The sequence below is a fragment of the Erythrolamprus reginae genome, chromosome 7 (genome assembly GCF_031021105.1).
Source record: "Erythrolamprus reginae isolate rEryReg1 chromosome 7, rEryReg1.hap1, whole genome shotgun sequence".
Classification (NCBI taxonomy): domain Eukaryota; kingdom Metazoa; phylum Chordata; class Lepidosauria; order Squamata; family Dipsadidae; genus Erythrolamprus; species Erythrolamprus reginae.
Genome location: NC_091956.1, coordinates 12,802,913 through 12,818,356, shown reverse-complemented (window position 1 = coordinate 12,818,356; position 15,444 = coordinate 12,802,913). Strand labels below are relative to the sequence as shown.

Below are 15,444 nucleotides of genomic sequence, written 5' to 3'. Positions count from 1 at the left end.
GATGGATGGATGGATGGATAGATAGATAGATAGATAGATGGATAGATTAGATAGACAGACAGACAGACAGACAGACAGATAGGTAGGTAGATTAGATAGATAGTTAGATAGATAGATAGATAGATAGATAGATAGTTAGATAGATAGATAGATAGATAGATAGATAGATAGATAGATAGATAGATATAGATGGATGGATGGATGGATGGATGGATAGATAGATAGATAGATAGATAGGATAGATAGATAGATAGATAGATAGATAGATAGATAGATAGATTAGATAGACAGACAGACAGACAGACAGACAGACAGACAGACAGATAGGTAGGTAGATTAGATAGATAGTTAGATAGACAGATAGATAGATAGATAGATAGATAGATAGATAGATAGATAGATAGATAGATAGATAGATAGATAGATAGATAGATAGATATTAAGGGCCTGGAGACCAAAAATAATAATGATATGAAGAATGGTTGCAGGATTTAGTTTGGAGGGGGCGGGGGTGGATTTATTTTTCCAAAACACCAAAAAGCAGGATAAAAAGAAACAACGGATGGGAGCTCATCCAGGAGAGAAGCGACCTGGAATGAAGGAGAAGCTTCCTGATTATTAGAACGATTAAAAAGCGGAACTGCTTGCCACAAGACGCTGTGGGTGTTTCATCATTGGTGGGATTTAAGAAGAGACTTTTGTCCGGAATGGAATGGGGTCTTTGTCTGGAGCAGGGGTTCGACTAGAAGACCTCTAAGGTCCCTTCCCAGCTTTATTGTGATTGAATAGGAGAGGGCCCTTGTCGTCCTTCTCCCCAGCGCCCCTTCCGCCTCCCCTTCCCCGCCTCCCCCCCCGTTCAAAATCCGGCCTCGATCCAAGCTCCGATCCGAGGCGGTGGCAGCTCAAGAAGACCGGGGCCCAAGGAAAAACATTCCTTCAGCGATTTCGTTTTTCTTTTCTTCCTTTCCGTTTCTTCTTATTTTCTTCCCTTCCCTTCCTTTCCTCTTCCTTCCCTTCCCTTTCCTCTTCCTTCCATTCCATTCCCTTTTTCCTTCTTTCTTTCCTTTCCTCTTCCTTCCCTTTTCCTTTCCCTCTTTTCCTTTCCTTTCCTCGTCTTCCTTTCTTTTCATATTCTTGCTTTCCTTCTTGTTTCCTTTCCCTCTTTCCTTTCCCTCTTTCCTTTCCTCTTCTTCATTTCCTTTCCTTTCTTTCCTTTCCTTTCCTTTCCTTCTTATTTCCATTCCATTCCTTTTTTTTTTGGACCAAATCGCTCGGCCATATTCCTTGGCCGCCTTAAGATCTCCGCGCGGAAAACGCCTCCTTTTTTAAAAAGCGCGTCTCCCACTTAACGAGCGATTCCTATCCAAGGAAACAAAAAAAAAAAACCCAATTTCTTCCCGGGCTCACCTGCAGGCGGAGGTTCGTAGGGCTGGGTGGGTCGCTGCTCACGAGACGAGACCCCTCCGCGGCACCGCTTCCTCCGGTTTGAAGGCGGGCAGCTAGGCTTCGGGCCGTTGGAAGCCCGTCCACGAAGGCGTCACCGGCTGCTCTCTCTCCTTCCCACGGGGGTCGTTTTTCTTTCCAGCCGTTGGCGAGGCCGGAAAAGACCCCCCTCCCACGGAGATCCGGGACACCGAAGTGCGGAAAATCCCCGGGAACCCCCCCTTTAAATCCAGGCAGCCGGGGCGCCTTCGGAAGGTGCGTCGCACCATGGCTTGCAGGGTGCCCGGACCTCCCCCCTCCGTGGAGATAGGGGAAACCGGAGGGTGCTCGCTGCCGAGCTCCGTACCTGCCGGCCGCCGGGGAGCCCCTTCCCCCAAGGACGCCCGGCCTCGCGCGTAAAAATCCACCTGGGGGTCTCCACAGCGCGCCCGCGCGTTCCACCCTCGTGCCGCGGACCCCGAGAAGGGTGGTCGCCTTCAAAAACCCCCACCCACCCGCGCGCGCGCAGAACCGGGGAGGGGGGGTGGGCTCGCGCAGGGGGGTGGGAGGGCTGCTTGTGGGAAATGGAGCAAAGGAAGGAGGCGTGGAGAGCTTGGCGCATCTGTTTATTATTATTTTCTTTTTTCTCTCCCCCCCCCGATTGGCAGACCCGCCTCCCCCCGTCCTCTTTCCCTTCGCGGGTGGACCAATGAGAGCGGAGGACGAGGGACGGCCCCATCCCCTCCCTTCCTTTCTCTCCCCCTCCCACCTCCCGCCGGTGCTTGGCTGCCCAATTGACCTAAATCGGCCAGGCGCGGCATCCCCGGCGCGCGCCCCCCCTCCCAGTTCTCGGGCTGGGCTTCAGCCTCGGGCCAAGCGGCGAGTCGGGCCCGTCCGGGCGTCCGGCTGGCTTGGGGCGAAGGCGATGCGACCCTCCGGAGCGGCTCCTTCGCACGGCCGGGCTCCCGTCTCCTGAAAGCGACCGGGCCTTTTGCGCGCAACGGTGCCAGGATGCCGGACCAAGCGTCGGGCAACGTCCAGGCCGCCTCGGCTCGGGTCTCCTCGTTTTTCATCGCCAACCTGCTGGCGGCCCAGACGAAACGGCGGCGGCGGGAGGACGAGGAGGAAGATGAGGAAGAGGAGGAAGAGGAGGCGGAGGGCCGAGCCCCGGAGGAGACCCCGGCACCGCGCGCCCAGCCCGGACGCCCCTGCGCTCTCGCCTGCTGCCAGATCCCGCCTGGTCCCCGCCTGGAGTTGAACTCGCCCCTGCGGGAGAGCGCCCTGGAGTGGTACCGGCGGGCCCGTAAGGCTTTTAGGACCTGCGCCAGCCCGGAAAGTAAGTCGCGCGTCCTCCTCCTGTGTCCCAACGGGTGAGATCTGGGCCAGGACCCTCGTCCCAAGCTTCCCCCCTGGCAGAAGCAATAGCAATAGCATTTAGATCTCTCTCTCTCCTATATCTCCTATCCATCCATCCATCCATCCACGCTCTTCCCTCCCTCCCCCTTCCTTCCTTCCTTCCTTCCTTCCTTCCTTCCTTCCTTCCTTCCTTCCTTCCTTTTTAGCAATACCAATAGCATTTAGAATTATCTACCGCTTCGCGGTGCTTTGACAACCCTCTCTAAGCGGTTTACAGAGTCAGCCTCTCGTCCCCAACAATCTGGGTCCCCATTTGACCCACCTCGGAAGGAAGGAAGGAGGGAGGGAGGGAGGGAGGGAGGAAAGAAAGAATAGCAATAGCATTTAGCATTGAGCATTGAGACTTATATACCGCTTCACAGAGCTTTACAGCCCTCTCTAATCAAGTCAGCCCCCAACAATCTGGGTCCTCGTTTTTACCCACCGGGGACGGATGGGTCAACCTTGAGCCGGTGGCGGGATTTGTACCGCCGGACTACAGCTAGCAGTAGCCTTACAGTGCTGCAACTCTAACCACTGCGACCCCTGGTCCTCCTCTCCGTTTCTCCCCCCTCCCTCCACGAGGCGGCCTACATCCCGTGGGCCTTTCTCCGGGAGTGGGCCAACGGTGGGTAGGAAAACCAGGAATTTTTCAGCAGCCTCCTGAACGCACCAACGGGGGCGTCCATTCAGGCTGTTTGAGGGGAGGGGGGCGCAGAGGGCTTTCCCGGTCCCGGACCTAGCCCAAGACTCGGTGGGGGGTGGCTTTGCCTCCCCCACCCCTTCCAGCTCTTTGTGGGAGGGGGGAGCAGAGCCCCCGATCCTGCGCAGGGGCTTCATCCGGCCCTTGGAGAGGGAGTCTGCAGGGACGGGGGGGGCGAGTTTTCGGAGAGGGGCGGCATATAAATCCAATAAATGAAATGAAATAAATGAATGATTTGTTGTTGTTGTTGTTGTTGTTGTTGTTGTTGTTGTTGTTGTTGGGTTTTGTTAGAATGCTAAGGAATCGTTTGTAATGTTCCTAAAACAAACTCCTGCAGAGCAGATGTGGTAGCGGCAGAGAGCCAGCCAATAACCCAGACCGATACAATTTGAGTAAAAACATTATTTACATATACTGTATTCAATAGAGTAGTCAGTAAAACAGTCCAAGTGGTACACATATTACACCAATCAATCATAAACAAACCGAGATCAGAACACATAGTTCTATCCAACCAGCAATTCAACTATAATTATTCCCCATATGTACACAACAGCATATTACTTACATAAACAATACATAGACCGACATTTAGCACAATTTTTAAATTTTCCTTTCCTTTTTATTTCCCTTTCCTTCCCTTCCCCTTCCCTTTCCTTCTCTCTTCCTTTCCTTTTTATTTCCCTTTCCTCTTTATTTCCCTTCCCTTCCTCTTTCCTTTCCTTCGTTTCCTTCCTCTTTCCTTTCCTTTCCTCTTTCCTTTTCTTTCCTTTCCTCTTCCTTCCCCTTCCTTCCTTCTTTACCATTCCTTTCCTCTTCTTCCTTTCCTTTTTATTTTCCTTTCTTTTCCTTCCCTTCCCTTCGTCTTTCCTTTCCTTTCCTCTTCCTTCCCTTCCTTCTTTCCCTTTCCTTTCTTCTTCTTCTTCCTTTCCTTTTTATTTCCCTTTCCTCTTTATTTCCCTTCCCTTCCTCTTTCCTTTCCTTCGTTTCCTTCCTCTTTCCTTTCCTTTCCTCTTCCTTCCCCTTCCTTCCTTCTTTCCCTTTCCTTTCCTCTTCTTCCTTTCCTTTTTATTTCCCTTTCCTCTTTATTTCCCTTCCCTTCCTCTTCCCTTTCCTTCGTTTCCTTCCTCTTTCCTTTCCTTTCCTCTTTCCTTTCCTCTTCCTTCCCTTCCCTTCCTTTTTATTTCCCCTTCCTTCCTTTCCTTGACATTTAGCGCAAAGTCTACCGCATAGTACAGTCACACAGACATAACTAGCAGAGAGTAAGATTCAGGGAAAAAGAGAGGGAGGCATCTGACTAATTATAGCTAACTCTTATAGCTAACTGCAGCATTGTTTATTTATTATTTGTATTTATTTAATTAGATTTCTATGCCGCGCCTTCTCCAGGTGACTCAGGAAGGCGTACAACATTGAATACAACAATAGAAACATAGAAGACTGACGGCAGAAAAAGACCTCCTGGTCCATCTAGTCCAGTGATTTTCAACCTTTTTTGAGCCGTGGCACATTTTTTACATTTATGAAACCCTGGGGCACATTGAGCAAGGGGGGGGGGCGGCTAAAAAAAGTTTGGACAAAAAAATTATCTCTCTTCCTCCCCTTCGCTCTATTTCTTTCTCCCTCCCTCTTTCTCTCCTTTCCTTCCTCTTTCTCTCTCCATCCCTCTTTCTTTCTCTTCCTTCCTTCCTCTCTTTTTTGCTCTCTTTCTCTCTCCCTCCCTACGTCCCTCTATGTCTTTCTCTCTCTCTCCTTCCCTCCCTCTCTTTCTCTCTCTCTCTTGCTTTATTTCTCTTTTTCTCTCTCTCTCTCTTTCTTTCTCGTTCTTTCTCTCTCTTGCTTTCTTTCTCTCTAGTTCTTTTTCTCTCTCTCTCTCGCTCTTTCTCTCTCTTGCTTTCTTTCTCTCTCTCTCTTGCTTGCTTTCTCTCTTGCTTTCTCTCTCTCTTGCTTTCTTTATCTCTGAGCTTCGCGGCACACCTGACCATGTCTCGCGGCACACTAGTGTGCCACGGCACACTGTTTGAAAAACACTGATCTAGTCTGCCCTTATACCATTTCCTGTATTTTATCTTAGGATGGGTATATGTTTATCCCAGGCATGTTTAAATTCAGAGACTGTGGATTTACCAACCTTACAGTAGATTTACCAACCAATATGTAACAATAAATAACTATAAATTATGGAAATTTAATAACAAATTTTTTTAAAGACCCCATGTACAATCACGCACATTAGCCCTTAAAGCAACAATGTGCCAACTTCACTAAACATACATTCTGGTTAGTTCATATATTGACAAACCCAACCGGTTAAGTATATAGTACTGACAGATTTCCGACCAAGCGCACTGATCCTTTCTCTCCCTCTCTTTATCCCTCCACTCTCACTCCAACTCCAACCAGCCAGCGACAGAGATTCTCCGGAGATTGGCGAAGGAGCTACCCAGCAGAAGAACGCAAGTTGCCACCGAGGGGGTGCAGCCGAGCCCAAATCCCTCGAGGAAGGGGGTCCAGAGCCAGGCCTGGGGCGTCCCGGATCCGTCGGAGGCGTCGGAAGCGACGGCAAAGGGCGTCCGGAGGAGCCCGAGGCGGGCGAAGCGCGGGCCGGCGGGCGCAAGAAGAAAACGCGCACCGTCTTCAGCCGTAGCCAGGTGTTCCAACTGGAGTCGACTTTCGACGTGAAGCGCTACCTGAGCAGCTCGGAGCGGGCCGGCTTGGCCGCCTCGCTGCGCCTGACCGAGACCCAGGTCAAGATCTGGTTCCAGAACCGGCGCAACAAATGGAAACGCCAGCTGGCCGCCGATTTGGAAGCCGCGCAGCTGCCTCCCTCCACCGCCCAGCGCATCGTCCGCGTCCCGGTGTTGTACCACGACAGCTCGCTGGCCGGGGGCGCCCTGGCAGCCTTGCCGCTCTCCCCCCACGGCCCGCCGCCCCCGCCGCCCCCGCTGTTGGGCCTGGCGGGCCGGCCGGTGGCTTATTCGCTGAGCGCTTTCCCGGCGGCGGCGGCGCAATTTTTACGCGCGCCAGTGAGCGGCCTGGTTTAAAAGCCGCCCCTCCATTCGGTCGGAACAGACTCGGGAAGGGACCTTGGAGAGGCCATCTAGTCCAACTTTCCCGGTCGAGCGGGGAGACCCTACCCCATTTCAGAACAGGTGTCTTCTTAAAAGCTCTCCAATGGTGGACCTCCTACAACGGACGGACAAAATAATATCAGGATTTGGAAAGATCGAGGGGAGGTAATCTAGTCGATCCCCAGCTGGGGCTGGAGAGCCTACCCCATTTCAGGCTGTCCAGTCTCTCCTTAAAAAGGAGTATCTTCTTCAAAGCTCTCCAATGGTGGAACGCCTAGAACCGAAGGAAAAAATAGTATCAGAATTTGGAGATACCTTGGAGAGATCATCTAGTCCAACCCCCTGTTCGCGGGGAGACCCTACCCTATTTCAGAACAGGCGGCTGTCCAGTCTATTAAAAGTTCTCCAACGGTGGAACCCCTACAAAGGACGGACAAAAGAATAACAGAGTTTGGAGAGACCTTGGGGTGGTCATCCAGTCCAACCCCTTGCTCGAGCGGGGAGACCCTACCCCATTTCAGACAGGCGGCTGTCGGGTCTCTTCTTCAAAACTTCCGGCGAGGAAGCGCGCGCTTTGGAGCCGCCTGGGAAGAACCGCCGGTGCGCAAGTTCGATTTTTGCGCCTTTTGCGCCTTTTCCTTCTGCGGAGGGCCCCCACTCCACCCTCCCGGTGGTTTTGGCGGCGGGGTGTGTGTGTGGAATCTACAACTGCCTTGAACTCTCGCCCCACTCCGAAGACTTTAACTCCAGCCTTACCCCGTGGAACTCTCTCTTTAACGAACAAAAGCGCAATTAAAAGACTTCGCAAAAGAGGTTTCCTCCCTACCCCGCCGTGGCCGAATCGATTCTTTCTCTTTTTAAAAAAGTAAATTTTGAACGAACGATCCGCGTTTTGTCGCTTCGCTTCGGGAAAGGCGGCCACCCATTTACAAAAAAAAAGCATGTACGATATTATGATTACTATGATTGTTTTGTTTTGTTAATTTATGACGCAAAAGTATGGTTTAAAAAAACGCGGAAGGAATTGGGTTTCCCCGAATTGTTCTGAATGCTGTACTGTATTACGACATCCTTTAAAAATACTGTATCATATTATATAGCTTCGTTCCGTTTTAATTCTCCACGAAGATAAGTACCGCTGGACCGTTTTTGAAGCTGGACGCCTTTTCCGAACCATCACGTTCCGACTGATGTAGAATTAAAAACTTCCCGTTGGATCCTTCGATGCGGTATTACAGGGAATATATTGTGCATGTTTACACTTCGGTCTCTTAAATATTCCTTTTTCCTCGCCTCTTAAGGGCTCGTGGGTTTGTTTCCTTGTTTTAAAAATACAGTACCTTATTTCTAACATTGGCAGCTCTGCTGGAAATGTAGCTAAACTAAACTAAGGTAAGGTAACTAAGCTAAACTGAGATAAGCTAAACTAAGCTAAGCTAAACTAAACTAAGCTAAGGTAAGCTAAGCTAAACTAAAGTAAACTAAGCTAAACTAAGCCAAACCAAGCTAAACTAAGCTAAGCTAACTAAGCTAAACTAAGCTAAGCTAAACTAAACTAAGCTAAACTGAGATAAGCTAAACTAAGCTAAACTAAGCTAAACTAAACTAAGCTAAGGTAAGCTAAGCTAAACTAAAGTAAACTAAGCTAAACTAAGCCAAACCAAGCTAAACTAAGCTAAGCTAACTAAGCTAAACTAAGCTAAACTAAACTAAGCTAAACTAAGCTAAACTGAGATAAGCTAAACTAAGCTAAACTAAACTAAACTAAGCTAAGCTAAGCTAAGCTAAACTAAAGTAAACTAAGCTAAACTAAGCCAAACCAAGCTAAACTAAGCTAAGCTAACTAAGCTAAACTAAGCTAAACTAAACTAAACTAAGCTAAACTAAGCTAAACTGAGATAAGCTAAACTAAGCTAAGCTAAACTAAACTAAGCTAAGCTAAACTAAACTAAGCTAAGCTAAGCTAAAGTAAACTAAGCTAAGCTAAACTAAACCAAGATAAACTAAGCTAATCTAATCTAATCTAAGATAAACTAAGCTAAGCTAAGGTAAGCTAAACTAAACTAAGCTAAGCTAAGCTAAGCTAAAGTAAACTAAGCTAAGCTAAACTAAACCAAGCCAAACTAAGCTAAGCTAACTAAGGTAAACTAAGCTAAGCTAAGCTAAACTAAACTAAACTAAACTAAGCTAAGCTAAGCTAAACTAAACTAAACTAAGCTAAGCTAAGCTAAGCTAAGCTAAGCTAAACTAAACTAAGCTAAGTTAAACTAAACCAAGCTAAACTAAGCTAAGTTAAACTAAACCAAGCTAAACTAAGCTAAGCTAACTAAGGTAAACTAAGCTAAGCTAAGCTAAACTAAACAAAGCTAACTAAGCTAAACTAAGTTAAACTAAACTAAAATAAGCTAAGCTAACTAAGCTAAACTAAGCTAAACTAAACTAAACTAAAATGAGATAAAGTAAACTAAGCTAAACTAAGATAAACTAAACTAAATTAAGCTAAACTAAGCTAAACTAAACGCTGGATGAGAAATGGAACGAATTCGGAGAAACTAGGGTAGATCTTCGAGTTAATCCCCCTTTTTTTCATGGCGAAGGGCGCAAAAAAAAAATCAGTTTTAAAAGGAACCGATTGATAGGTTGGAACTAAAAGGGTCTCCTCTGCTTTAGGACGACGGAACGGCCGGAGGTTAAAAAAACCCACGCAATTGATGTGGGGCACTCTTTGCTTTGACGCCCGGAACTCTAAAACCGTAATTTCTCGAAATTCTGAGCCGCGGGCAGCTTTAGGCTCTTTGGAAAGAAGGGCGAATTGCGCCTGGTTTTGGATAAACTGGGGTGGTGGGCGGTAGGGAGGACGGAGGGTAGGAAAACTTCAGCAGGTGCTTGGCAGGAGTGCGGTGGGAAAGCCGGGAGGCCTTGCCAAGAATAAGGAGGACCCTGCGCGCGTAAAGGCGCGCGCGGATTTCGCTCCGTTGGATACGGAAAACGGGGCGAGAGAAAGCGGCTCAGCCGAAGGGGCGGGGTGAGCGAGGGAAGGGCTCGCTCTATGGACAGACCCTCCCCACTATCTCTCTCTCTGGAGACTGCTAACCCCCCCCCCCAGTCCCCCCCCGGTTTTCCCGCTCCAAAGTGCCTGCCAAAGCGGATGCTCTCCAAGAGGGAGTCCCTATCCGAAGCGGCTTCCCGTCGCCTGGATCTCTTGGCGCCTGAGATCTTGAGAGCCGGGAAGCTGATTTTCACTCCCCCCACCACCATCCCCGCCCCCTTCCCCCATCGCTCTCCTGTTTCTATGCCGCCAAAGTATTTTTTAAAATCCCTTCTTCTTTTGTGGCGCTTCAAGTAAATACAGTAAATTCCTTCCTGCGTTTCCATCCACCTTTTTGACAATTCAGGATTTTTTGACTTGGGTTTTTCAAGAAAGGATCCAGCAAGTGCTGCTGAACCCCCGCCTCCCCGAAATCCATCCCGCTTTCCACCTCCCCCAAAGGCCGATACGCTCAAAGCTAGAGGAGAGCGAGCGAGGGAATAGAATAGAATAGAAGAGAGAAGAGAAGAGAAGAGAGAATGGAATAGAATAGAACAGAGTAGAGAATAGAATAGAATGCAGAAAAGAATAGAATAGAATGCAGAATAGAATAGAATAGAATGCAGAGTAGAATAGAATAGAATGCAGAGTAGAATAGAATAGAATGCAGAGTAGAATAGAATAGAATGCAGAATAGAATAGAATGCAGAATAGAATGGAATGCAGAATAGAACAGAATGCAGAATAGAATAGAATGCAGAATAGAATAGAATAGAATGCAGAATAGAATAGAATAGAATGCAGAATAGAATAGAATGCAGAGTAGAATAGAATGCAGAATAGAATAGAATAGAATGCAGAATAGAATAGAATAGAATGCAGAATAGAATAGAATGCAGAATAGAATAGAATGCAGAGTAGAATAGAATAGAATGCAGAATAGAATAGAATAGAATGCAGAATAGAATAGAATGCAGAATAGAATAGAATGCAGAGTAGAATAGAATAGAATGCAGAATAGAATAGAATAGAATAGATTGCAGAATAGAATAGAATGCAGAATAGAATAGAATGCAGAATAGAATAGAATGCAGAATAGAATAGAATAGAATGCAGAATAGAATAGAATGCAGAGTAGAATAGAATAGAATGCAGAATAGAATAGAATGCAGAATAGAATAGAATGCAGAATAGAATAGAATGCAGAGTAGAATAGAATAGAATGCAGAATAGAATAGAATAGAATGCAGAATAGAATAGAATAGAATGCAGAATAGAATAGAATGCAGAATAGAATAGAATGCAGAGTAGAATAGAATAGAATGCAGAATAGAATAGAATAGAATGCAGAATAGAATAGAATAGAATGCAGAATAGAATAGAATGCAGAATAGAATAGAATGCAGAATAGAATAGAATAGAATGCAGAATAGAATAGAATAGAATGCAGAATAGAATAGAATGCAGAATAGAATAGAATGCAGAATAGAATAGAATAGAATGCAGAATAGAATAGAATGCAGAATAGAATAGAATAGAATGCAGAATAGAATAGAATGCAGAGTAGAATAGAACAGAATGCAGAATAGAACAGAATGCAGAATGGAATAGAATGCAGAATAGAATAGAATAGAATAGAATGCAGAGTAGAATAGAATAGAATGCAGAATAGAATAGAATAGTAATTCTTTATTGGTCAAGTGTAATTGGACACATAAGGAATTTGTCTTTGGTGCATAAACTCTCAGTGAACATAAAAGAAAAGACACATATTTCAAGAATCATGTGGTATAACACATAATGATTGTCAAGGCTACAAATAAGCAATCAGGGAACAATCAATACTAATAAAAATCTTAAGAATACAAGCAAAAAGTCACAGTGGGAGGAGATGGGTGATAGGAATGATGAGGAAAAAAACCTAGTACAGTACAGTAGTAATAGAAGTGCAGACTTAGTAAATAGTTTGACAGTGTTGAGGGAATTATTTGTTTAGTAGAGTGATAGCATTCAGGAAAAAGAAAACTGTTGTTGTATCTAGTTGTCTTGGTGTTCAGTGCTCTATAGCATAATTTTGAGGGTAGGAGTTGAAACAGTTTATGTCCAGGATGCAAGGATTCAGTCAATATTTTCCCCGCCCTCTTTTTGACTCGTGCAGTCTACAGGTCCTCAATGGAAGGCAGGTTGGCAGCAATTGTTTTTTCTGAAGTTCTGATTCTCCTCTGAAGTCTGTGTCGGTCTTGTTGGGTTGCAGAACCGAACCAGACAGTTAGAGAGGTGCAGATGACAGACTCAATAAATCCTCTGTAGAACTGGATCAGCAGCTCCTTGGGCAGTTTGAGCTTCCTGAGCTGGCGCAGAAAAAACGTTCTTGAGGTTAGGTGACCGTTTTAGGCCTTGAGATCTGATAGACCCTAAAAGAAGACCCAGGGCTGGCAGAGACCAAAGCTTTCAGCGCAAAAGCGCCCTTTTATTCCCAGGCCCGGATGCGTGCGCTGCCTCTCCAGGCTGGCGCAGTCTCGCCACTTTTGGATGAGGCTCACCCGAGGGGGGTCGCTGAGGAGGCCGCGGGGCCGACTCGCCACGGACCCGCTTGCCACGGGACAAGAGTTACACTAAATCTCGAAGAAATTACAGGTAAGCCCACGAACTTAAAACAGTTCACCAGATAGAGAGATAATAGATAGGTATAGGATGATAGATAGATAGATAGATAAGATACATAGATAGATAGATAGATAGATAGATAGATAGATAGTTAGATAGGTAAGATAGATAGATAGATAGATAGATAGATAAGATAGATAGATAGATAGATAGATAGATAGATAGATAAGATAGATAGATAGATAGATAGATAAGATAGATAGATAGATTGATAAGATAGATAGTTAGATAGATAGATAGTTAGATAGATAGATAGATAGATAGATTGATAAGATAGATAGATAGTTAGTTAGTTAGATAGATAGATAGTTAGATAGATAGATAGATAGATAGATAGTTAGATAGTTAGATAGATAGATAGATAGATAGTTAGATAGATAGATTGATAAGATAGACAGATAGATAGTTAGATAGTTAGATAGATTGATTGATAAGATAGATAGATAGATAGTTAGATAGATAGATAGTTAGTTAGATAGATAGATAGATTGATAAGATAGATAGATAGTTAGATAGATAGATAGATAGATAGATAGTTAGATAGATAGATAGATAGATAGATAGATTGATAAGATAGATAGATAGATAGATAGGTAGGTAGGTAGGTAGGTAGGTAGGTAGTTAGTTAGTTAGTTAGTTAGTTAGTTAGATAGATAGATAGATAGATAGATAAGATAGATAGATAGATAGTTAGTTAGTTAGATAGATAGATAGATAGGTAGGTAGGTAGGTAGGTAGGTAGGTAGGCAGGCAGGCAGGCAGGCAGGCAGGCAGGCAGGCAGGCAGGCAGGCAGGCAGGCAGGCAGACAGACAGACAGACAGACAGTTAGTTAGATAGATAGATAGATAGATAGATAGATAAGATAGATAGTTAGATAGATAGGTAGGTAGGTAGGTAGGTAGTTAGTTAGTTAGATAGATAGATAGATAGATAAGATAGATAGATAGATAGTTAGATAGATAAGATAGATAGATAGATAGATAGATAAGATAAGATAGATAGATAGATAGATAGATAGATAGATATAGATAGATAGGTGGGTAGGTGGGTAGGTGGTTAGGTGGGTAGGTGGGTAGGTGGGTAGGTGGATAGGTGGGTAGGTGGGTAGGTGGGTAGGTGGGTAGGTGGGTGGGTGGGTGGGTGGATGGATGGATGGATGGATGGTTGGATGGATCCAGTGATGGACTACCAACATTTTTACTACCACACTGTGGGCGTGGCTTATGCATTTTGTTTCAACATCTTTCAGTGTAAATTGGGTGCTCTTGGGTGGAGCTGCAAATTTTGCTACCGGTACTGCGTACCTGACCGTACCCGTAGGAACCCATCACTGGATGGATGGATGAATGGAGAGATGGATGGAGAGATAGAGTGATAGAGAAATGATAGATGGATAGATAGATAGATAGATAGATAGACAGCAGACAGACAGACAGACAGACAGACTAATAGATAGAAGATAGATGGATGGATGAATAGATATAGTTGATAGATAATAGATATAGGATGATAGATAGATAGATAGATAGATAGATAGATAGATAGATAGATGATAGATAGATAGATAGATGATAGAGATGATATATAGATATAGGATGATAGATGGATAGACGGACAGATATAGAGTTGATAGGCTGGGATTATTAATCAGATTCCTATGCCGCCCTTAAGCGCAGACTCGGGGCGGCTCACAACAAGAGTAAATACACTGCTCAAAAAACCCAAAGGGAACTCTTAAAAAGCACAATATAACTCCAAGTAAATCAAACTTCTGTGAAATCTAACTGTCCCCTTAGGAAGCAACACTGATTGACAATCAATTTCACATGCTGTTGTGCACATTCAACTTTGTACAGAACAAAGTATTCAATGGGAATATTTCATTCATTCAGATCTAGGATGTGTTCTTTGAGTGTTCCCTTTATTTATTTTTTTAGCAGTGTACAATAATACAGTATATAAGTATACCAACTTAAAAATCAGATCTAAAACTCCAGTCCATTTAAACAATCGTCCACATTCATTTCATCTACAATCCAATCTCCTGACTGGGGGGGGGGTGCTCCAGAGAAAGCCCCCTCCTCTTTAAAAGATGTCCCAAAGCGACCCGAGCCCCCCACCCTCGAGATTTAAAGCTGCCTTAAGCCCCATGCAATTGTCCCCCCCCCCGTCCCGTCCTTCCGCTCTGGGAGAGCCTTTGCCTGCACCCTGTTTCTTGAGACCCCCTGTGGACCCCTCCCCACTCTTGCCTCCCCCCACTCCCACTCAGTTTGGGCCTCCCACCCAATCTCAGTTTGGGGCCCCCACCCACGCCCAAGGGCCCATTCAGGCTCGCGTGGGGTAATTGGGGCCTCCTTCGCGTCGGCCCCCCTCTCGTTTCTCTCCAAATAAGACACGTCCAAGCAATCAAAAAAACGTGAGGGGATGGAAAAGGCACCTCCAGGTGACCCTGGTCTGGCTTATCCCAAGCGGACAGGACCGAGGGCCCTGTTTTGTGTCTAAACGGCGGCGTGGTTAGGAGCGGAGCCAGGAAGCGGCGGGAGGAGGAGCGGCCCCCCTTCTTGGAAAGCCCCCCCCCCACTTTGCCTTGCTCTGGAGACCCCTAGAGTCAGGCGCCGATGGATTCCGAGCAGTCGGCCCCGAAGCCTCCCAGCAACCTCGAAGCAGACAAGATCCCCCCCTCTTCCCCCCCACACAGCTAAAGAACGGGCGGAGGGAAGTGGGAGGGTGGGAAGGGGCTCAGCGCTTCTTTCCCTCCCCCCGACCCCGCTGTTGGCTTTATGGGGCTGCATAAGGACTCTGTCTTCAGGGCCTCAAGCCCAATTTTGCCCCTCAAAGTTGATATAAAAATGATGATAGATAGATAGATAGATAGATAGATAGATAGATAGATAGATAGATAGATAGATAGACAAACAGACAGACAGACGCACGGATGGACGGATGGACGGATGGATTGATGGATAGATAGATAGATAGGTAGGTAGGTAGGTAGGTAGGTAGATAGATACCATAGAGCAGGGGTAGGAACGTTGGCTCTTCTATGACTTGTGGACTTCAACTCCCCAGAATTCCTGAGCCAATCATGCTAGCTCAGGAATTCTGGGAGTTGAAGTCCACAAGTCACAGAAGAGCCAACGTTCCCTACCCCTGCCAT

At 46.0% G+C, this 15,444-nt stretch overlaps 1 protein-coding gene across 1 annotated transcript; it reads left to right on the top strand.

Annotated features, from left to right (window-relative positions):
* The first annotated feature begins 2,139 nt into the window (after nt 1-2,139).
* HMX1 (H6 family homeobox 1) lies at nt 2,140-7,686 on the top strand. Its single transcript, XM_070756550.1, has 2 exons — nt 2,140-2,758; nt 5,924-7,686. Exons 1-2 carry the CDS (start codon nt 2,434-2,436, stop codon nt 6,562-6,564), a joined length of 966 nt encoding a protein of 321 aa, XP_070612651.1. The 5' UTR covers nt 2,140-2,433; the 3' UTR covers nt 6,565-7,686.
* Nucleotides 7,687-15,444: the final 7,758 nt, after the last annotated feature.